The 22,305-nt window shown below is 43.6% G+C and overlaps 1 protein-coding gene across 1 annotated transcript in view; it reads right to left on the bottom strand.

Annotated features, from left to right (window-relative positions):
• LOC100705678 (kinesin-like protein KIF21A) overlaps nt 1-22,305 on the bottom strand; it is a 43,782-nt gene that overhangs the window by 5,972 nt on the left and 15,505 nt on the right. Inside the window, exons 2-29 of the mRNA XM_005451768.4 lie at nt 16,100-16,322; nt 14,109-14,291; nt 13,564-13,713; nt 11,648-11,782; nt 11,396-11,560; nt 11,003-11,118; nt 10,677-10,872; nt 10,392-10,581; nt 9,861-9,924; nt 9,533-9,721; nt 8,916-8,963; nt 8,246-8,306; nt 8,049-8,160; nt 7,734-7,922; nt 7,457-7,656; nt 7,253-7,360; nt 7,102-7,170; nt 6,884-7,029; nt 6,655-6,799; nt 6,042-6,236; nt 3,800-3,901; nt 3,109-3,274; nt 2,828-2,848; nt 2,184-2,241; nt 1,261-1,315; nt 771-985; nt 415-588; nt 59-91 (exon numbers count right to left, since the gene is read on the bottom strand). Coding sequence (XP_005451825.1) covers nt 59-91; nt 415-588; nt 771-985; nt 1,261-1,315; nt 2,184-2,241; nt 2,828-2,848; nt 3,109-3,274; nt 3,800-3,901; nt 6,042-6,236; nt 6,655-6,799; nt 6,884-7,029; nt 7,102-7,170; nt 7,253-7,360; nt 7,457-7,656; nt 7,734-7,922; nt 8,049-8,160; nt 8,246-8,306; nt 8,916-8,963; nt 9,533-9,721; nt 9,861-9,924; nt 10,392-10,581; nt 10,677-10,872; nt 11,003-11,118; nt 11,396-11,560; nt 11,648-11,782; nt 13,564-13,713; nt 14,109-14,291; nt 16,100-16,322 — 3,708 coding nt within the window. The remainder of the gene's footprint in view (nt 1-58; nt 92-414; nt 589-770; nt 986-1,260; nt 1,316-2,183; nt 2,242-2,827; nt 2,849-3,108; nt 3,275-3,799; nt 3,902-6,041; nt 6,237-6,654; nt 6,800-6,883; nt 7,030-7,101; nt 7,171-7,252; nt 7,361-7,456; nt 7,657-7,733; nt 7,923-8,048; nt 8,161-8,245; nt 8,307-8,915; nt 8,964-9,532; nt 9,722-9,860; nt 9,925-10,391; nt 10,582-10,676; nt 10,873-11,002; nt 11,119-11,395; nt 11,561-11,647; nt 11,783-13,563; nt 13,714-14,108; nt 14,292-16,099; nt 16,323-22,305) is intronic.

Genomic DNA, 22,305 nt, shown 5'->3' with positions numbered 1-22,305 from the left:
CTCTGATTTTAGCTCACATTTGATATTTAATTAAACATATTAAAGACTCATGAATTACCTGTGGCCTTCAAACACAGGCAAGTCCTCCAGCCTGAAACAAAATAATAATTAGCACTGATGTAACTCTAATATAATACCTCATGTTTAATATCTGATGGTTATTTAAAACTTAAATAAATAGAGTTAAACCTAAAGGGCGTATTAGCATGCTAACATTTGCCTTTTGCAATAAATTGCTCAGTAAAGCAGTAAAGTTCAGGCTGCTGGGTTCATGTCATTTTAAATTAAATTAAATTACGGCTCATCAGGGGTTCATGAATGGCTCTGTTGTAATTATCCAGCTGCGGCCTGACTGACACATGGCTAAAACTACAAACAAACCTGTTCTTCTGATTAAAGGAAGTTCACACTTACAGGGATTTGTAGTCACTGCCTTTGGTTTTAGTTTCTGCTGTGCTAACTGGAGCTGCGTGTACAGGTCCTGGGATCTGCGACGCCACGCCTCCTTTCTCGTGCATCTTCCTGCGGCTGAGCGGCGAGCGCTCCACTTGCTTCCTCTCAGCTCCTGTAGGTGATCTGGATCTGGAACTACAGACGGTAAAGATTTCACAAGGGGTTTTCTTCTTCTGGAGTAACAACACGTAACATTTTAGCAGCACACAAACAGTCTTCAATATTTCAGAATGCTGAACGATGGAAATATCTGTCATTTCAGAAGAGAACTTTGATATTTTTGTGCCCTGCAGAGAAATGTTGCTTTTACCACTTACATGGCAGCTGGCCTGGCAGACAGCACAGATGGGGAAACAGTTTGCTCACGGTCAGCGGTTTGACCAACCGCTTGACCCTGCATGTCTGCCGGTCCTTCCAGGCGCTCAGCGAGGGGCAGCAGAGGGGCTGAAAAGTCTCCAGTGGGAGATTCACAGGACAAATCTCCACTGCTGGCATAAAGCAATTCCATCTGGGTGGTGGTTCGCCTTCGAGCCTGGGGGACCAGAATAGTTTGGAACATGGATCACCGGACTCACAACTCACTAGAGCAGCTAGTAATTATCCTGAATTCAACAAAGTAATGTGGAACTTCTGCTTAACTTTGTATGAAGTAAAACAGGAGGGGAATTGGAAAAATATGAATCAAATATGATAAAGTAAATTCAGTTTTAAATTTAAAAACATTTTTTAATGGTTGCGTCCGCATGTTAAACATAAAACACATGGGCTTAAACAGTATGTGGCACATTGCCCGGCAGACTACAGTACCTTGCTTCTTGGTCTGGATTCGCCGCACATCTTCATTAAATCTGATGCCAGTGTGCTGAAACAAAAGAGTTTCAACCAGTTATTCCCAGTACATGATAGGTTGGCAGTGTCAGGCAGTACAATGTTTACCAATTTTATGATATTAGCATTCAATTTGCACCTGCACTTTCAGACTCGAGATATGCAGCATCATCCCTGTTTTATCTTCACCAAAGAAGTGAAAAAAAAAGGAAAGAGAAAACACAACTGGCGACTGGATAGAAAGTGATCCTCTTCGTCCTCACCTCAAATTTATCTCCAGCACTGAAGCCAGGGCTCTAATGCACACGCGTGTGCATAAACACATTCAGCAGATTAGACATCCAGCTCACCCCTCAACATTATGATAGCTAATTTTAGGCCTTCAAGGGTTCTAAAAATCACACTTTCTCTCTGATAAACAGTTTAATTGCTTTCACACACGTAACAGTTGGCTCATGTTAGAGCTTATTTGTTAAGTATCTGAGTCTGATAATGTTAGAGCCACTTCAACGAAGGTTTCACAAATGCCAGCTAACAGCGGCTAACAGCGGCTAACAGCAGCACAGAATAACATGCAGGAAAAAGTTGCCTGCTCAACTAAGTGAGCTACAATGGTACAAACAAAAACAGGCCTTGTCAAGAACAGCATTGTCTATATCCGGCTTCTGTACAAGCAACAAAGTAGTTAGTCACACAAAGTCGTTAGCCAATGAATGTGCGATTTCACAGATCCAGTCATCACTTGTTTAAATTGCAAAGATGGCAAGGGGCGAACATGCTCATCGAAAGGGGACTTCTGCGATCATGATGCATGAAATCATGAAATACTTTTTTCTTCTTCTAACACTGTGAACCTATAAAGTGCTTTTGAATTGATAACCTGTGCAGGTGTATGTATTTACCTGCCCTCTGTGGCTGGACTGGGGGTGGATTCATCACTACTGCTGTCATCTCCGTTCTCTGCAATAATGACAGACACAAATACAAATAAGACACATTTAGAAAAGGGAAAAACAAATTAAAATGTGTCTTTGTGAATGTGGAAAGCATGTGTGACTTCCTTGATGGCACATTTTAGACGTCGTTCAGAATGTTGCTGCAGCGGTTCATAAATGAGGTCGGGGGGTCGTTTAGTGTAGTTTTAGATAAAGGGTGGTCTGGGAGAGAAGGAAATGGAGGAAACAGCAAAAGAAGACAAACACAGAAAGGCTGACACGCAAACTGCTGCTTCCACGTGATCGCAGCTCATCCTCATGAAGTGGGACTGGCTAGCAGGTGGGGTGACACGTCATGCATGTTACTGGCACAGTTACGACAGCCGGGTTAGTTTTTATCAGGACTGCGATGCACGTGATGCACACGGCAAGATTCCATCATTTTTTTCAAATATAAATTTATTTTCTTTATAATTTGGAAACGAATCGCACAAAAATTCAGACTGAAAACAGTTCACAGTTTGGGAGCAACATTTAATGGAAATCGTGTAGTGTGCACGTGCCTTGCTCTCTCACTCACTAACGTACTGCTGTGTATTTTTGTCACTCACCTGGAGACAGGTAACCTAACTCTGAGCTCACAGCAACACCACAGAAAGAAACAAACAGAAATCAAAATCAAAACCCAAAGATGAGGAAAAAGGCTACTCCTTATTTTACCGGCTTCAGTGACAATTTGATGCGTCATAGTGACAAATTCTTCACATCTCTTTTGGACAAGCTGAGGAAGCCTGTAAAGTAAAAAGTAGCCACACACGGTTAAAAAGATGACTGAAAAAGGTGATTGCGCCCGACGGGCTCGGACCCGAGTCGATCTGTCAGCGCCCGCTACCTTGCAAAGCGCTGCCCAGCAAGGCGTCCAGCTCCGGGTTGATCTCAGCCTTCTCCTTGAGCATGTGGAAGAGCAACTGGTTCTGCGTGGCGCTGTTGATCTCGGTCTGCTTCAGCCTGCCCTCCATCACCTTCAGCTGGGAGTCCTTTTGAGCCGCCTGCAGACCCTGAGTCCCGGCACAGCAGAGAGATTATCACAGAGCTCTTTTTAATTGTTTGTACTCGTATAACGGAGGTCGACCTCCGCATCTGTTCAATGCAGGAAACAAACATAATAAAGGCTCGGCCTCTTTCAGTTTAGTGTGAGGCAGTAATTACTTCCACTTCTTCGTTTGTGCTCTCAGTCTTCCTCCTTTTGCCGCTGGGCTGACTGCATTTCCTCACTGGACCAATTAGGTTTCGCCAAATCTAATCTTATCTAATCTAATGGAGACTTAATTCAATCATGTTGTTCCATTAAAGGTCTCATTAGATTCAATCTCATAAAGGAGCCATGGTTACGAAGAAAACAGGCTCGGGATAAACAGGCAAACTGGAAACGCGTTACCACGACGACTAACTGCAAATAATCGCTATGCAATTAAATTCATAAAGCAGCTCTACTTAGAGAAAGGTTGGTATCATACAAAATAAACATTGTGATATTTTGTAATATTTATTTGACATGTCTGGTGTGAGTCATCTGTCGGTACCTTATTAATGGCCATAGTCATGAAATGGTCAAGTAGGAAGCGGGCCTCTGATAGGTTACAGGAACTGATGACAGCAGCAGCATCCACGGTGTCTCCTTCCTCCTGCAGCCCACAGCGATGACACATTTAATAAAACTTTACTGTGAGGAACTCAACAAAAGTTGCAAAAGTTTGGGCACCCCTGATAATTATTATGATTTTCCTTCATAAATCATTGGTTGTTTGGATCAATAGTTTCATTTAAATATATCATACAGCAGACAAACAGACATGGGGCGATCGTGGCGGCGAGTTGGCAGTTCGTCTTGTAATTGGAAGGTTGCCGGTTCGAGCCCCGGCTCCGACAGTCTCGGTCGTTGTGTCCTTGGGCAAGACACTTCACCCGCTGCCTACTGGTGGTGGTCAGAGGGCCCGGTGGCGCCAGTGTCCGGCAGCCTCGCCTCTGTCAGTGCGCCCCAGGGCAGCTGTGGCTACAATGTAGCTTGCCATCACCAGTGTGTGATTGGGTGGATGACTGAACGTGTAAAGCGCTTTGGGGTCCTTAGGGACTAAGTAAAGCGCTATACAAATACAGGCCATTTACCACTTACAAACACAATGATATTCGAGAAGTGAAATGAGGTTTATAGGATTTACAGAAGTGTGTAATAGTTACTTAAACAAAATTAGGCAGGTGCATAAATTTGGGCACCCCAACAGAAAAATTACGTCAATATTTAGTAGATCCTCCTTTTGGAGAAATAACAGCCTCTAAACGCTTCCTATAGGTTCCAATGAGAGTCTGGATTCTGGTTAAAGGTATTTTGGACCTTTCGTCTTTACAAAACATCTTCAGTTCAGTCAGGTTTGATGGTTTCCGAGCATGGACAGCCTGCTTTAAATCACACCATAGATTTTCAATAATATTCAGGTCCTGGTCCTGGTCCTTGTTCCTCTGAATGAATGCTTTAGTAGATTTTGAGCAGTGTTGAGGGTCATTGTCTTGTTGAAATATCCAGTCCTCGTGCAACTTCAACTTTGTCACTGATTCTTGAACTCAAGAATCTGCTGATATTGGCTGGAATCCACGCGACCCTCAACTTTAACAAGATTCCCAGTACCTGCACTGGCCACACAGCCCCACAGCATGATGGAACCGCCACCACATTTTACTGTGGGTAGTGTTACTCTTGGAATGCTGTGTTCTGTTTCTGCCATGCATATCGCCTCTTGTTATGTCTAAATAACTCAATTTTAGTTTCATCAGTCCACAGCACCTTATTCCAAAATGAAGCTGGCTTGTCCAAATGTGCTTTAGCATACCTCAAGTGACTCTGTTTGTGGCATGTGCATAGAAAAGCCTTCTTCTGCATTACATACAAAACATCTGCTTTTATAGAGGTGCATTCAAGTGCATTTGATCAGAGTTGTACTTTTCTTTTTTAACAGGACAATTAAAACAGAAAACTGATTGGATTATGAGAGCAAACATTGTTAGCTGCTATAAAACTTTCACCCACGGACAGGATGCAATTTAATGAATCACTAGTCTGACACTAACCATCAGTTAGCAACCCAATTCTAAGCCTGCAGAGATTTCCAGCAACACACATTTCAGCCAACACAGCATTACATACCAGCGCTCTCAGTGCTATCTCATTAGTGACCCCAGGCTTACTATTGATAAATAATTGCACAGTTTAACCCAAGTGGCAGCAAATCAGAGGTTTTCAGGAGCCGCGGCTCTCTAATTCCTAAATTGCATACTTTAAACTCAACAGTTCTGTGCAGCAGCTTAAAGAGCATCCTGAGTGGCTGATGGCATGAATGTGAGCTACAAAACTCAGAGTGTAAACGTTATACGTACAAACAAAAAGTTACATGTATACACGGCTGATCAGCTGCCATCATTAGGCTGCTCTGGCTGCATTAATGGGATGCGCTGCCGGTGGGTTGTTGTTTTATTGAGTCATTGTTGTTTTGACAAATAGGCGCCTGATGCTTGTTTGTCAAAGTGGGGCCCAAAATGCTCTGGGACTGTCAGCGGTGCAGAACTGTGCAATTATTTCCCAAATTGATTGCCCAAGGGTGACAGCCCCATGCAAGCCCATTCTCGCTAATGAGGCAGCGATGATAGTGTTTGCATCGTTATGAGCTGTGTGCGAGTGTGTGAACATCATACTGCCTTTCTTTTATGAAGCATTACAAACAGACTCGAATAAACACTGGGATCACGCGCGGCCGATTGCTGCTGTTCTCTCACCTTGGCCTCCTCCATCTGCATGATGTTGGCCTGGCAGTCGGCGATGCTGTCGTTGATGTAGTCGATGTTGGCGCTGAGGGACTCCAGCTCCTCGTTCAGAGACGCCAGGGAGCGGTCGGCGTCTGCACCGTCTACTGCCGATTTTTCTCTTTTCCTAGACACTCGCTCACGTCGTCTAGTCAGCTCCTCACGTTGCTGGAGAAAAGGCGAGAACGGAGGTTAGAAAAAGTAGCAGGAGGACAAAGAAGCATCTTAAAAACATTTTAGTTGGTGCCACTACACAAAAACATCTCTCTCTGCAGTAATTTGGCTCTGAAGTAGGGGAGTAGCAGTAACACCCCTGTAGCATTCATCAGTGACAACAGAAACAGCATGACAGCTGGGGTGGAAGTGGGTTGCAAAGCAGCTTGCAGATGGGCAACGACTGTGTGCAGGCTAAAGGAGCTTAAGTAGTGGGGCCTACATGAGTTCAGCAAACTGGATATTATCACAATACTTCTCAATACTTCATGTTATTGTGATTTTTACCATTTTGCATTTGCTGAGTATTGAAAAAAACTGTAATACTGTATCGACCAGCTGATGTGGGCTCACGACCACCGTTAAACATCACCTTCAGTAGTCGGTTCATATCTGTCTCCATGTTAGAGATGGTCATCCTCTGCATGATGATGTCATTGATGCGTCTCTCCAGTGACTGCCACTTAGCCCTGGCTGATCTGCTGAGGTAAATACTTCCCATCCGCACTGGGGAACTCCTAAAGAAGAACGCATTCTTTCAGGCGTCTCACTCAGCTGTGTGACATGCACACTCACGCTGTAAATGCGCTAACACGGTTTACCTGGCTCCGTTGGAAGAGCTTGCACTAGAGGACTGCAGGCGTCCTGGGACTGCTCTATGAGAGGGTTCCTGAGGAGGTTCAGGTAGGCTTACTTTCCTGCTCACCTTTCCGGACACAGGCCTCACCTGGCGCCTAAGCGCGGTCACCTGACACAGAGAACAGGTATAACAAAGCCACATGTAACATAGTCATCATTGCCTCCCTCAACGGTGTTTTACCTCTTCATTCTTCCGACGGAGGATCAGCTCCTGCTGTCTCTTCTGGGCCTCGAGCTGCCTCAGCTGGTGCTGTGAGACAAGCTCGATTTTAGTTATGTCCATATGATCCAAAAGCAACTTCATAAGACACAAGTGTTTCCGTGCCTCTTACCTCAGCTCTGCGCTGGTCTTTTTTCAGCGAGGCTATCTCTCTGTTCCTCCTGCACTCTGTGGCCCTGTTCCTCTCCTGCTGCTCCTTCATCTGGCGCATCAGTGCCACCTGGTGGACAAGCATAACACAGCAAGTGTAGCAGCACAGCTCCAAGACAAGTGAGGAAAGTGCTGCTTATCCCAAAATGAAAAGAAGGAGCTTTACTTTGGTTTTCTTCATCTCGGTCACATCCTGCTGGAGTTTCTTGAGCTGCTTCTCATACTGCGACTGGTTCTTCAGCAGGCGGGCGTGCTCCTTCTGGGCTGACTGGAGCTTCTGCAGCTCTTTGTTCATGGAGCTCAGCTTCCTCTCATACTCGGCTTTGATCCGTTTGGCCTTTTCCTCCGTACCGGACTCCACTGAACCTGCGGATGGAGTAGGTTTCATTTCCTTTGCTCTTTAATCCTCTTTGAACAGGCAGATCCTAATTTCTCCATCTTACCCATATTGTGCAGCACTTTGTCCCTCTCCAGCTGCGTGTCTCTGATCTTGTTCTGCAGCATCATCAGCTTCTGTTCATACTGCTGTTTGAGAGTGTGCAGACGCCGCTGGCTGTTCTCCAACTCATCGATCAGTTTCTGCTTGATGGCGATCTCACAGGTGATGTTGGCCAGGTCGGCCTGAACGTTTTCTGCACACCCCCACAAAGAAACATGAAGTTCAGGGTGAGGTTTCGTCACAATCTGTGCACAGTTTTGTCTGGGGAAACAAAGATGAGCTCTTATTTTGATACTTCCTTCCCTCTGGATAGCTGTACCTTTCTCATCCAGTTCTTCAGAGTCAGACTCCTCGGATGTCTCCTCTCCCGCCATCTCAAAGTCCTCTTCTTCTCCATCAGCATCCTCGCCCTCTTCGTGGTCGCTGCCCTCCTAGTAAAATGGTAACAAACGCTTAGTAATATGTGACATTTACATATTATATTTACAGTTTAAGTTATTTAATCCAGCCACCTACCACCTCTGCCTCCTCGTTTCCTCGTTCCTGATCGTTGTCCGGCAGCTCCTCTTTGACAACACTAAAGGAGGGAAAGAGTGTTAGCTCTCTGTCTAAGAAGGAAATGCTAAAGTCCCATGAGTCAAATTCGGACTAACAGGAAGTTAAATCACAACAAATACGGATGAATGACACATGCAAATGATTATAGGCTTGATTAATGAATGATTTCATTGTGATTTCACAAACATGGAGGACACAGTGGGAGAGATGAAGAGATTAAACGATCAGTAACTACCATCCACATTACATTAGGAGCCGCCGCACACTGCAAAGATCTGCTGACCAAATGCCACACACTATATTAAAATGTGTGATATTTATCAACTCCAGCTCCAAATTTCATATGTTTTCAATGGTTTTGGTATCGCAAAACGTGATGTGATCAACACCCTGCAGTGTGCGGTGAAAAGGGAAAAAGAGGGCGAGGAAAGAGCTGGTAAAGTTCCCTGCTCCCCTTGCAGGAGTGTGAACTGCCTGTAGGTGCAGAAAAAGTTAGTTGCTTCGGGAATTTGGAAAAGAAGGAAGACTTGGGTCGACAATCAGCTAAAATCACTTCAAGGGAAGGGCACAAATTCCATTGGCAGTTTCGGATTATTTGAACCCCATTTGTTGATGGGAGGCGGCAAACCTGGCGTCCTCAAGCTCATGATGGTGATTCTCTTCGTACTGCCTCAGTCTTCGGTGAGAAGGATGGAGGTGGGGAGGGTGAGGACGGCGGAGGTAAAGAGAGCAGACAGGCCACAGAATTTGGGGGAAAACGAGGGATGTTTATAAGAGAGAGACAGAGAGAGAGGGCGAGAGAGATCAGCAAGAGGTGAGTGACAAAACCCCCAAAACAGCAGCTCAAATGATGGATTTTGGTTGTGGAGATGTAAAGAAAGGCAGATTTCATATGAGAAATCCTGATTTAAAGAAAATAAACAGTTCTTTGTAGCTTGCAGATCCCAAGCATGTGTAGAAATAAAAATATACAAGACAGATGCAGCAAAAGGATAAGTGATCAATGGCCTCCAGCTTGTTGGAGAAGTGCCGACTGAATCCAGCAGGCATTCCATTAAAGAAACAACAGGGTGTAAACTGCTAATACAGGGAATCAGCAGATAATTACAACACGCCAAGAGGCGACACTCTGGCTGCACATTAACAGCTCTCCAATTTCTACTTCCTGGCAAAGCAGCCGTTATTCTTACGCACCTCCAGGAACGGACTAGAGCTTCACAACTGTGTGACAACATCAGTACGTACCTCTTTTTCTTCTTTTTCTCCTTCTTCTTGAGTTTCTCCAGGTCTTTCTTGGCCATCTCGATGACGTCCCTGGCCTCCTTCCCTGGAGCGAGGAGGGTGGGGCCGCCGTACAGCGAGGAACGAGTGGAGGCCCGGGACAGATTCTTCCTGAGGTTCTCGTTCACGGCCTCGCTCTCCAGAAGTTTGGCTCTGAGGAACGAGTTACATGACACAGTTGTTGCTGTTGCTAAACACTTGCAGCACATTTTAATGTGAAGTTATACTGTTGTTGCAGACACGTTCCTGTGATCTGGCCAACGCCACATCAAAATCTGGTCTCCTTTCGTACCTGAGCTCCTCGATTTCTTTGATGTAGTTCTGAATCATGTTGCCGATTTCTTCGTTACCTTCACCTACAATCACAGGAAGTTAGGACTTTAAATGATATAAAACTATTTTAATTATAAAACTAATAGATTAAAATCATTTCAGAAACATGCTTTAGTGGTTATTTTATCTGACATACTGGTTTAAAACATAAACTGTATATAAAAGACCGACATATCAGCAAGGCTCACGTAAAACTGCGAGGGTGGACAAAAACCCGCCAACATGCTAGCGTTATAGCATGCTAACATTAGCATTTAGCCCAAGGCCCTGCTGTGTATATGGCCACACATAGTAAACAGACTGGTTCTTATGATGACGTCTCACTGTAAACCAACCAACTACTTTTTAATACTAAAATCCCAGTTCTACAAAGATTAGAGCTCTATAAAAAAGAAAAATATGATACAGCATATACAGTATCAGCAAAACCAGCTGTGTCATGAGGCTGTGTAAGACATATGTTGTATGAGCTTTTTTGAAAATGTCCTACCTGCTTTGGCGAGGGCCTGGTTTGCCTGGTCACTGAGGATCTGAGTGAGTCGGGCTCTCTGGGCATCAATGGTCTCCTGCATGGCCTTCACTCTCACTCTCAGGTTGTTATTCTCCGTCTGCAGCATGGAGTTTTCATGGACCAGGTCGTTGATGCCCTCCATGCCATCTTCACCCACCATGCGCTTTCCCTAAACAATTGATAAAAGGGCCAAATATTACTCCCCTCATGTCCTCTACATTGACTGTATTTGTGAAAGCATTCCCGCCTGTGCCACGCTCTTACAGTCTTGTACTCCATCAGCTCCATCTGCAGTCGTGCTATCTCTGTCCTCAGGGCGCTGATCTGCTGACTGGCCCTATCCTGGTTCACCATCACCTTGTTCTTGATGTTCCGGGCCCGGTTGGCGTATTTTAGTGTGTTCAAGGTCTCCATGAAGTCCCTGTCTGACGGGCTGATGCAGGCGATCATCACAGTTTGACTGGAGGATACGAGAATAACGATCAATCCAGTTGATTTCTTACAGCTAGTATGGATATTTAAATGCATATCTAATATTTATTTAAAGAGATCACATTAAATACATATTCAGCAGATTCTTCCCCACAAACCTGTTGCCACCTAGTGAGTCCTGTAACAGCCGGGTCAGTTTGGAGTCTCTGTAAGGCACGTGAGTGGAGCGCTTACTCCTGTCTCCAAGAGCACTGATGACATTTCCCAGGGCGAGCTAAGGAAGGACACGTGAGAGGAGGACAAACATTCAGCCTTAGTTACCTTGTCACCAGTATTCACTATAAATAAGGTTATTTGTGCTGGTGGAAGAAATCAACAGTGTAGTTCCTATTCTGTCCATCAGGGGTCTCTCCTGCTCCACACACTGGTAAATGCTGGTCTCTTACTTGCTTTTCATCACTGCCCTATTAAATGCAGCTCAAACTAAATTAAGTGGCCCATGATGGCAGCGCAGTGTTTACTGTTTAAAGTTCTCCGTAGAGCTTCCTCACCAGCCCACAGTTGATGGAGATGCCCTCTTTTGCTCTGTCTCCTGTAGCTCCAGTTCTCTTTAATCTCTCAGAACCCGCCAGGTCCACAAAGTGGAACTTGGCCGTCAGAGTCTCAAACTCATCGATCTCTGAGTCGTTAGCCAGACGGTTATCCGTCGCGTTATCCTGGACGAAAATGGAAAGGAAAGTAAATAAACAGAACTGCGAGTGATACAAACACACCAGTCCTATGCCTTTCATAACAATACTTACATTGTTATCAGGGGAGCAGACTCGCACTTGGCACAAGTGGATGGTGAAGATGGCATGGGAGCGTGAACTCTGGACGTTCATCTGGGTGCTGGCGGTGGTGCGAGACAGAGCGCCCAGCTTCAGACACTGAATCATCTGTTAGAGGAGAGGTGGAAGAAATAGATGACAAAAAATTGTTGCTTTCTCGTATCATCTCTGAGCTACACAGAAATCTAAACATAGAGACTGTTCTTAACCACTGTGATCGTTAAAGAGTTCATTTAAGAGACTTTATCAGCTGTAAGGTAACAAGACTACAAGAACTTAATGATGACTTCCTCACTGGGAGATGTGAGTCTCTGCTGGAGAGAAATCCTACTCACTGAATGTAAACACTACTGTGCAAAACTCTTGAGCAGCACTCATCTTTTTTGATTTAGCGAGGAAAAAGAAAAATCTTCTTCTTTGGATGTTTCTGCCTTTTGTTCAGTTCTTTGTCAGCATGATCCCACGCTGCGTCAATAATGTTGAGGCCCAGGCTCTGGAGATGACTGGTAGTGTTTCACTGTGCGTACACTGTTACTGCATCGGCGGAGTGTTTGGACTCAGGCCAGATGCATCTTCAGGTCCTGTGTCAGGTCTTTATTGGCTTCTTTTGTATTTCTTAACAGGATGACTTTCAGATAATGTTCATATTTTGTCCTCCACTCGTCCAGGTTCCTCAAAATTTTAAAGGACATGCTGCACACAACGCCAAGATATGCCAAGTTTTTGGCTAATAGCTCTTTCGGAATCACCTTGTTGCTGTAAAAATTCTACTTTATGCCTGTTAGACTGTTATCTCTGTGTTTGCCATGTATTTGATTTTGAACTAAAGAAATGAGAACTAAATAGGCTGCTAGTAACAAAGCACTTTATGATACAATATGAAAAAATTGCCAGACGATTCTAGAGTTTATTGAGCCATCTGACAGATCCATCCATCCATCCATCCATCCATCCATCCATCCATCCGTTTCTGCTCATCCTTTTTCAGGGTCACTCGAGCCTATCCCAGCTGGCTTAGGGCGAAGGCAGGTTACACCCTGGACAGGTCGCCAGTCTTTGCAGGGCTAACACATAGACAGAGACAACCATTCGCACTCACATTCGCTCCCGCATTCACACCTATGGGCAATTTAGTATTTCCAATTAACCTATCCCCACTAACTGCATGTCTCTGGACTGTTGGAGGAACATGTTCTCCCCATGCAAACATGGGGAGAACATGCAAACTCCACACAGAAAGACCCCAGCCTGATGGTGGAATTGAACTCAGGACCTTCATGCTGTGAGGCATTGCTTACAGTCTTAGTAGATTGGTGTTAAATGGCTTGACAAAAAACTCCCAAAACATTCCTCTAAAAGTGGTCAGCTCAAGGACTGAACTGAAAAGGGGGAAAAAATACACGTACAGAAGGCCTGGAGAGCTGTTCCTAAAGATCCCATTAAAAAACTACTAAATGTAGGTGAAATGAAGGGTGGCTAGAAACTTTTGCACAGTGTAACAAGTGCATTTTTACAGTTATGTGAACAAAATGAATTAAATTAAGATTACCACCATTGTAACAGGGTGTGTGCTGCCGCCATCCCAGGTATTTTGAAAGCTTTGGGCCTGTCGTTTAGCCTAAATCTTCAGAACATGAGTCACTTCTTGTGTTGGTTTTATCACTTATAAAAATTTAAGACATCACCCTCAAAACACAAAACTATATTCTCCAAAAAAGATCATTAACTTCCAGTTTGCGGAGGCTCATTTAAAACCCATCACATTGGTCCATTAAAGCTACTTATTGGGACCCCCCTCGCAAAATCCGCCCCAAAAACAGTAGTATATTTGAGCTAGTGGAGCCAAAGTTCACTGCTTTTAGCTTTTTTCCCAGGCTTTCGAAACTGACCTCGGCTGCAGAGGTGACGGTACGGGTGGTGACCCCCACCGTGTAGATGCCTCCATTGGCGTCCTCGTGGATTTTGATGTTGGATTTCTGCTTCCTGACCTCGAGGTCTCGAGTTGTGTCGAACAAATCGAGCACCTCCTCGTTGTAAAGCTAAAAAACAAGAAAGTCATAAATAATTAGCAAACAGCCAACAGATAAGACGGCGTCGTGCAGAGCGTAAATTATTATGTCACCGTCGGAAGCGCAATTTTTTCCCTTCAGCTGCTCCCTCACCAGCTGTTAGCAGCCACTTGCTGGCAGTTAAAAATAAAGCCGGGCCCGACCTCGGAGACAGGCTAATGACAGTTTAATGGGGTTATCTGCGCACTTTAACAACCTGAACTGATACACCCTATGCTGACCTTTGACCTCTTGCTGTCTGCATGCTCTCGCTATGTCTAACAAACCGACTTGAAATTATTTATCAGATTGCTGATAATGTTCTGTGTTACCAACTGAGTTGCTCTGCGTTGTTTGTGGATGTGAGTGCGTGTGTGTTTCTGCACCTCCAGGAACTGTGCATTGATCTTGAACTCAGGAACAGGCCTGCCCTGCTCGGTGGCGGCCTGTCTGCGCTCCTCGATTCCTCTGAACAGGTGGTTCACGGCCCGGGGAATGATGCCCAGCTCATCCTCTCCGATGTTGACATCGAAGCCAGTTCCCATGGTGTACGTCTTCCCCGAACCCGTCTGGACAGGGAGGAAAAGACAGTCTGTGAGTTAGGGGCAGAGCAGTTAAGGAAGAGTTAAAGCAGAGGGGATGGGTCGGCGTCATGGTGACACAAAGAGGAATGCGACATTGGGATTCAAATTCACACGTCACCCCTCTCCTCCCCACCGAAACGCCAGAGAGGCCCCGACTGGAGCGCGTGCGTGTTTGTGCCGACAGATGATCGAGAAAGACAGTTTTATTCTGCAAGGCCACACCTGTGTGATTTTGTGTTTGTGTGCATGCGTGTGAATGAGTGTGTTGGGCCGCCGCTGTGCCCCGTGAAAGGCTCTTTGTCAGAAAAATAACGGGCGAGGGAACAATGTGAGGACAGAATAATGAACACAAAGAGGAGCTCTGAGGAAGGGTAAGAAGAGGGAAGTTTAAAAAGCAGTTGTTCAACGAGAGAGTGTCTCTTTGTACATTGAATTTCAATACAAAAAAACATTTAAAGCACACTGAATAAAACTAAGCTGTTATTTTTTGCCCCTATAGTCCTCAGTGTTGCTGCACCTTTCTTTCTTTCTTTGCCTGTGAGTAAAGCATTGGTGTCATGCTGTGGCTGTTCCAGGCCTTCACTCATGTTCACAAAGGCCAAAAAATAATGTTTGCCATCGACACAACACCAACAATGATCAGAGTGACTGGCTCAGCACTCAAGACGATTTTTACTTTGTTTCCACACTGATGCATTAAAAATAATATTATTCTTTTTCTGATTTGTGACTACATTAAATCAGCAAAGCCACAGTTTATATCACACTATGACATATAAATGACATGTGCAGCACAAACATGCACAGACTTTTGAAGTTCACGTATTTGTGTCCAGAGTAGCTTTGTGCGATTTTGCTATCGATCTGATACCAAGTAAAAACAGTGGCAGTACCAATATTTTTAAACTGATTAAGGCTAATTATCTGAACGCACTTTAATGAACACTAAATCACTGTCTAATTAATTCCGTTGGTATCGGACGTTATCGATATTTGGACCACGTCTAGTGGAGATCATCATCTCCACTGGTCAGAACAGGCTAAGAAAAAAATAGAGCCTAACATTTTAGACAGTTGAGCTGTTTTGCATTGTACAGGCCTTAATGTTACTATACAATACATACATCATCCACTTTTTTCACAATTATACACTTGCAGAACTATAACTTCTACATAAAACAAAAGGCTTTTGCATATCTGTCCATTTCAAAACCAAGGTGGGCAAATGACCTTGCTGCTTTCCTCTGTTTCCAGTCTTTTTGCAAAGCAACTGTGGAAATGGCTGCTATAGCTTCAGAGATGAGAGTGGCACCAATCAACTCTCAGCAGCTGTCAGGATGCATGTTAGTCTATAATGTTTAATGCCATAAAATGTGTTTTGACTTCTTGGTTTACTTTCCTGCTCTGGCATAATGTGAAGCACTTTCTACTTTGTTTTGATTGGATAATAAACTTCCTTATCTATCATTCCCTCTTATGCTAATTTATTAGAGGCAATACAAAGCTGTGGTGATGAGGACATGTTGGAACATATCGGCAGCACAGAGCTGCTGAGGCTCCTTTATTGCCTGCCTACCGATGTGAAATGAAATCAGCTTCATATCACATGATGCCATAAATCTTTTGTTTCTGGAAGGAGTGCCGCTCCCTTGAGCAAAACTTTGACTGAATGTGAATATGTGACTGAGCTTGTGTATATTCATGCCATACTGGTGTGCTGTTAACATGAGTAAAGAAGGCAACGCTCCATGCCCTTCTACCAGTATGTGTGCAGCAAAAGCCTGCTGACTAACCTGTCCATATGCAAAGATTGTGGCGTTGTAGCCCTCAAAGCAACCCTCGATCAGCCTCTCGGTGCAGTGGGTGTAGATTGCCTCCTGCTGGGTGTCCATATCGAAGACATAATCATAGGTGAAGGCCTTGTCCTTGCCCAGGACCACTTGGGGTTCTCCTGGCATCACATACGTACAGATGTGACAGCCCTCTATCTTCTCTTTGGGCAGCTGAGGACGAATCCTGGCAGGCGGAGAGGGAGAAACAGAACACACTTGAGGTGAGACGTGGCTCAAGACTTTTGCAGAGTGCTGCACTTGGGATAGGTTGTGGAGGTCGCATATGGGCAAGTTACCTTACAGAGCTGGGAGAAGGGCTTTAACTGTTGTTAATGTGACAGTGTTACCCAAACAACAATCATCTCCTATATCTAACCAAGTAGATTTGTTGCTTTAATGTAACTAAGTGATAAACTACATCTAACAGTACTAATTCAGCTTCTGGTTTCTCACTGGACACAAATAAATAACACTGAGTTTTACTGGCTTAATGGTGAAAGTGCAGCTAAGCTGAAGAAAGAAACAGTTTTCACTGAGCATGTCTTTTTATGTATGTGGAAACCAGTGCCAGCACGCTCCCCGTGCACGTACAGTGCCCACACTGTTCAGGAGTGAGGGAGAGCGAGCGAGCTCTGGGTAAACAGTCCCACCCATAGATTTCATTAAGGAATTGCTCTGTTTGCCTTCCTTCAAGTAAAAACACTTCCCTGTTACATCATTTCCTCCTCCACTTTTTTATCACTGCACAGTCGACCTGAAGAGGAAGTGGAAATGCTGAAGGGAAATATTTGGACAGGGGATTAAAATGGTGAAGACTGTTTATAGCAAACCCTGGATGAAAACAGGAATAGAAAACAGTTCTATTAGTATCGATACTGCAATACTAGTAGAAATAAATGGTAAATAATAATGATGGGCATGTGAAGGAAAATCTCACTGTAAGCAGGAAGTAAATGGATTCCTTCAAAGGCCACAGTCAAAGCCCAGAAAGGTTAGAATAACAATGAAAAAAAAGACTCAGAACAGAAAAGTGTCAGTACTGTTGGTGTCCGCTGGTGCTCATTAACTCTCAGTGTATGTGTGAGGATGTGGCACTTTGCATGAAGTCTGTACTATATCACATTCATCACAGCAAGAGTCTACAGAAAAAAGCAAAAGGCTTAGAAGGAAAGGAAAAGAAGGATGTCGGTGAAGCTACAGTAGCAAAGGTCCACAGAGGTGTCATTGTGCGTGCGTGACATCAGATCCCAGCTATTTAGCAGACTCCCTCTCTGGGATTACAGCACTGATGAAAGCAGGACAGAGGCAGACAGTCCTACCTGCAGTAACTGTATTCCTGTAAGAGTATTATAACTGTCAGCTCTGTGTTGTGAAGCGAAGTCCTAAAAAGTTCAGCTTTCCTAGCAGGATTTTCCTGACATTCACTCAATTGCATGCTACAGCAAAAGGCACAGTTCACAGAGAACTCACAAAGCATCAGATCTCATCGTTGAAAGGTGCAGTGAGGGTACAAAAACAATTTCACAGCATTAGATGGAACACAGTGAAGACAGTCATCAAAAATCGGAGAAATTAAAAGACAATGTCTCCTTGTACAGCCTCGCTGTTTTACTGATTTTTTTGTGCAATTTTGCATGCTTTTTTTGTGTTCTGCATCCTGATTGATTGATGATGGTCTACAGCCAATCTCCTCCGTGCCGTGTCTCCTGTACATTACAGAATGTGTTCAACTTGTCAAATGTACAAAAATCTTCGATCGCTAGCAGTGTGACTCTGAAGTGCTGCACTGCATGTTTGTAAGTTTTCTCCCCAACAAACACAACAATGTCGACGAAAAGTTTTGCACCGTCAAAGGCACCTGCGGTAGCACCCAAAAAGCAGAGGAAGACGCTAACCATTGCACAAAAAGTTGGACTTCTGGACATGGAAGGTAGAAGTTACAGTATTTTTCGGGCAATAAGGCGCATTAAGCAAAACAAAACAGTCAGATAAGTCAAACTTTACTCAGCTCATTCTTCTTGCTTCCTCTACTTCCGAACCATTAATTCATTAATGTTGAATCTCTCGCAGCTGCTCGATTCCTGTGTTCTGGACCTGAAAACAGGGTTTGATCTTTGGTTTCATTTTATAATACTGGACTTATTTTTCTATGAAGGTTTGAACTTTGAGAGTTTAAACAGGAAAGGAAAGTGTGAAAATGTTCATGTCTGTCTGAGAAAAGTGTATAAAGTGTGTAGTGAGGGGTTTTACAGCCTTAAAACATCTATAATAATTGTAAAAAATAACGTTGGCTACTTTGCGGATTTCACTTATCGCGGGTTATTTTTAGAACGTAACTCTTGCGATAAACGAGGGACCGCTGTAATTAATGAAAAGACAAGACGAAAACTGGTCAGGGAGGCTGTCAAGAGACCACCAGTACCAGTATTTTCAGGCAAGTACTGGTTGTGTACTACACACTAAAAGACTAACAGTCTCCACATGTCTGGTCTATGGGGTAGGGATGCAGGATTGGTGAAGCATGGTGGTGGCACCATCATGCTTTGGGCTGCTTTTCTTTTGCTGGAACTGTGGTTTTAGTCAAGGAGGAGGGAATTATGAACACTTCCAAATATCACCTTTGATCCAAAATCCCAAGCATACATCCAAGTCAACAAATGAATGGCTTCACCGGAAAAAAAGAAAATTAAAGTTTAGGAATGACCCAGCCAGAGCCCAGATCTACATCCAGTACAAAATCCATGACCTAAAGAGGGCTGTGTGCAAGAGATGCCCTCACAATCTGACAGATTTGGAGTGATTTTGTGAGAGAGTGGGCAAATATTTGCAAGTCATGATGTGCAATGCTGATAAAACTCCTACCCAACAAGACTGCATGCTCTGATTAAATCAAAATGTGCTTCAACACAGTTTTAGCAGGGTGCGCACACTTATGCAGCTAGCTTATTATTGTTTTATATTGTCACATTAAAGGTAAGAAAAGATTTTAAATGATTTATTGTGATCTATTTTTTTTAACATCAGAAAAACCTGGCATTTTAACAAGTGTGTGTACAGCTACAATACAAGGCTTGTTGACCCAAAGCTGATAAGAAAATGTCATGTTAATGCATATTTTTAAAAACTGCATACATCAGAGGTGGCTCTAGGTGAAGCTGACGTAACTATCAGGTCATCTGAGAAGACTGTGACTTAATGGCACGACGGCTGAGGGCATTACAGGAGTGAATCTGCATTAATCCCCTTTGGCTAGCTTCCCAAAACTTGTCAGAGAGCTGTAATCCAGGGTAACAATAGAGCCACTCATTGCAGCTTACAGTGAGGGCATTAAGTCACTCAGTTATTGTTCACTTTGAGTGTTTGGGAAGAAAAATGTAACAAAGTATGAACTACAGCAAGCACATTTAGAAAAAAAAGGGATTTTATTCTAATATAGTTAAGTATAATTAAATCAGTGTTTTCTCCAAGACGGGGGAAAAGGCCTCTACAAATGTAGTCTCCATTTAGAATAAATGCCCAGTCTATCTGATTACGTTCGCCTTAACAAACAGTGCATCACTGCTTTGTTTTGTTGCTTGTTACGACATCTCCGGGGTCCTCCATTTAGAAATGGACCAGAGAGAGGAAAATAAATGTCTGAGGAAAAGATAAAGAAAAACAACGGGCCAGGAAAGACTGGACATGATGGCTACAGATGGAAATTTCACCCACAGTGCATCTAGTCTCAAACTCATTATCTATCCTTGCATAACAAGACCTTTATACTGATCTCATTCAGCCTGTCATTTTTTCTTTCTTGTCACAGTAAGATGCACCACTGCAAATGAATAACGACACACTGAATACACTGCCCTCGCTGTGCGTAGGATTTTTTAAGCTCGGATCTGTTTGGATCCAAAAGCACAGATTGCAGTCTCAGTTTAATATTTTGCACCATCAGCTTATATTTAAATAGTAAAAATGTCATACTTTATTTTGGGAGCAGCTGGTGAAAACTGCATGATAGCTAGACAAACCAGTAATAGCTAATAGAATAAATTCATATTTTCTGGGTCATGTTGGTCTATGAAGCCATGCTTGGATGCCTCTGAATGCTCAGTGGGACAAGAAAAATGCTCTATAATGCCACTCTATCTCCATTTTACAGTATGCTAACTATCTAAATAGCAAGACACAGATATTTGAAAACAGGCTCAAGTCATCACTCTAGGCAATGCAGGAAAATGGCAACAGCACTAATGTGAGCCGGTAAGCGCTGTTACCAGCTCAGTCCTCTACCTGGCACACCCTCGGGCCACAGTCCTTTGGCCTGTAACTTCAACAACAGTGAAACAAGCTCGGTAAAGAAGAGCTTCTGCCTGTGTCTAAACAAACTTATGTATTCAGAGGGTGTGGCATGGTTTTTTTTGTAGCTCATAGAATACAGCTAGAATATTCCAGTAAAAACGGTGCCATATTTTGCTGTGCTTAAAAAGATTCTGGATTAAATGGCAATAGATGTTGCAGTGAAGCACTACTTTTCATTGCCAGAAGTCTGTTAAATCCTGTCAGTGAAACCAACGATACTACAGTATTACCAACACCCACCTTTGTTAAGTACACTTGTACATTTTCTCACCTTCTAAGACTTAAATGCAAAGAGGAACACCACTACATCAGTGATCTAAATACACAATGACAGGCCACTTTTTTTTTTTTTTGGGTACACCTGTTGAACTGGTTGTTAACAAAAACATCTAATCAGTCAGTCACATGGCAGAAACCCAGTGCATTGAAGTTCAATCCAAACATCAATAAGAAAGAAAGAACATTTAAATTACTCTGAATGTGGTACGATCGATGGTGGCAGAAACGTCTCATCTACTGTGAGATTCCAACACAACCATCTCTAGAGGTTACAAAGATTGATCTGAAAAAGAGAAAGGTTCTCTGAATAAAAATGTCATTAATGCCACAGGTCGGAGGGGAGTGACCACTTTGGTTCACTCAGATAGGAAGACAACAGCAGCTCAAATAACCATTCATTGCAACCAGGGTATGCAGAAGAGCATCTCTGAGCACACAAGACACTGAAACTTGGAGCAGATGGGCTACAGCAGCAGAAGACCACACCGGCTTCCACTCCTGTAAGAACAGGACATTGAGGCTACAGTTTGCACAGGCTCACTGAAATTGGCCAACAGATGACTGAAAAACTGTTGCCTGGTTTGATAAGTCTTGATTTCTGCTCTAGCATTCAGGTGGTAGGGACAGAATCCAACCTGTGCTATCAACGATTCAATTTTCTTGGGGCACTTGGGACCCCTTAGTACCCTAAAGCCTTTTAGACCACATCTTCTGACGGCTGCTTCTGGCAGTGCAAAGCTCCTTAAACATGACAGTGGGTTCATTATACTTAAATGGCGTCCACAGTCACAAGATCACAATCGAATAGAGCACCTTTGGGATATAATGAAATGGGAGACTGGTGTCATGGATGTGCTGCTGAAAAATCTGCATCAACTGTGTGATGCTGTCATGTCAATATGGAGCAAAACCCGAGGAACATTTCCAACACCTGCTATGCAGAATTAAAGGCAAAAAGGTGCAACACTTTACTTTGGTATGTTAGGAAGTATAAAGAAATGAGTTTTAAATGTATTTAAATTCATATCCATGATTGTCTAAAACATAGAGAACATAGCAAACTGGTTTTTATAGGGTGCAAAACTACCAATTCAAGTGTTTATTTCAAATATATATATGTATATATGAAATACACCTCTATTATGAGTAGTCACTGGGTGTGTGCATGCATACAGCTAATGCAAGTTCTGGCATTGGGCATTTCAGCTAAACGTAAACAGAAGTGAGAGGTGTGAAGTGTGTTCTGCTGGTCTATTATTAGTGCGACTGACTGACTTTAGCACTGATTATAATCTGGCAACCTTCACTCTGGTTCAACCCAAAACACTCTTCATCTGTTTGAATAAGGGTTTGCCCTTCAGCGCAGTGCAGACTTAGAGCACTAATCCACCTTTTATAGCGCCACACTCATGCTCTGCACCGGCTGTTTCTCCAGGAAATTTCAGTTATCTGCTTATGCACAGACACACACACACACACACACACACACACACACACACACACACACACACACACACACACACTTTCAAAGCTTAGTGAAA

The sequence above is a fragment of the Oreochromis niloticus genome, linkage group LG17 (genome assembly GCF_001858045.2).
Source record: "Oreochromis niloticus isolate F11D_XX linkage group LG17, O_niloticus_UMD_NMBU, whole genome shotgun sequence".
Taxonomy (NCBI): domain Eukaryota; kingdom Metazoa; phylum Chordata; class Actinopteri; order Cichliformes; family Cichlidae; genus Oreochromis; species Oreochromis niloticus.
The sequence above is the reverse complement of the archived record's forward strand: the minus strand, read 5'-3'. Positions and strand labels throughout refer to the sequence as shown.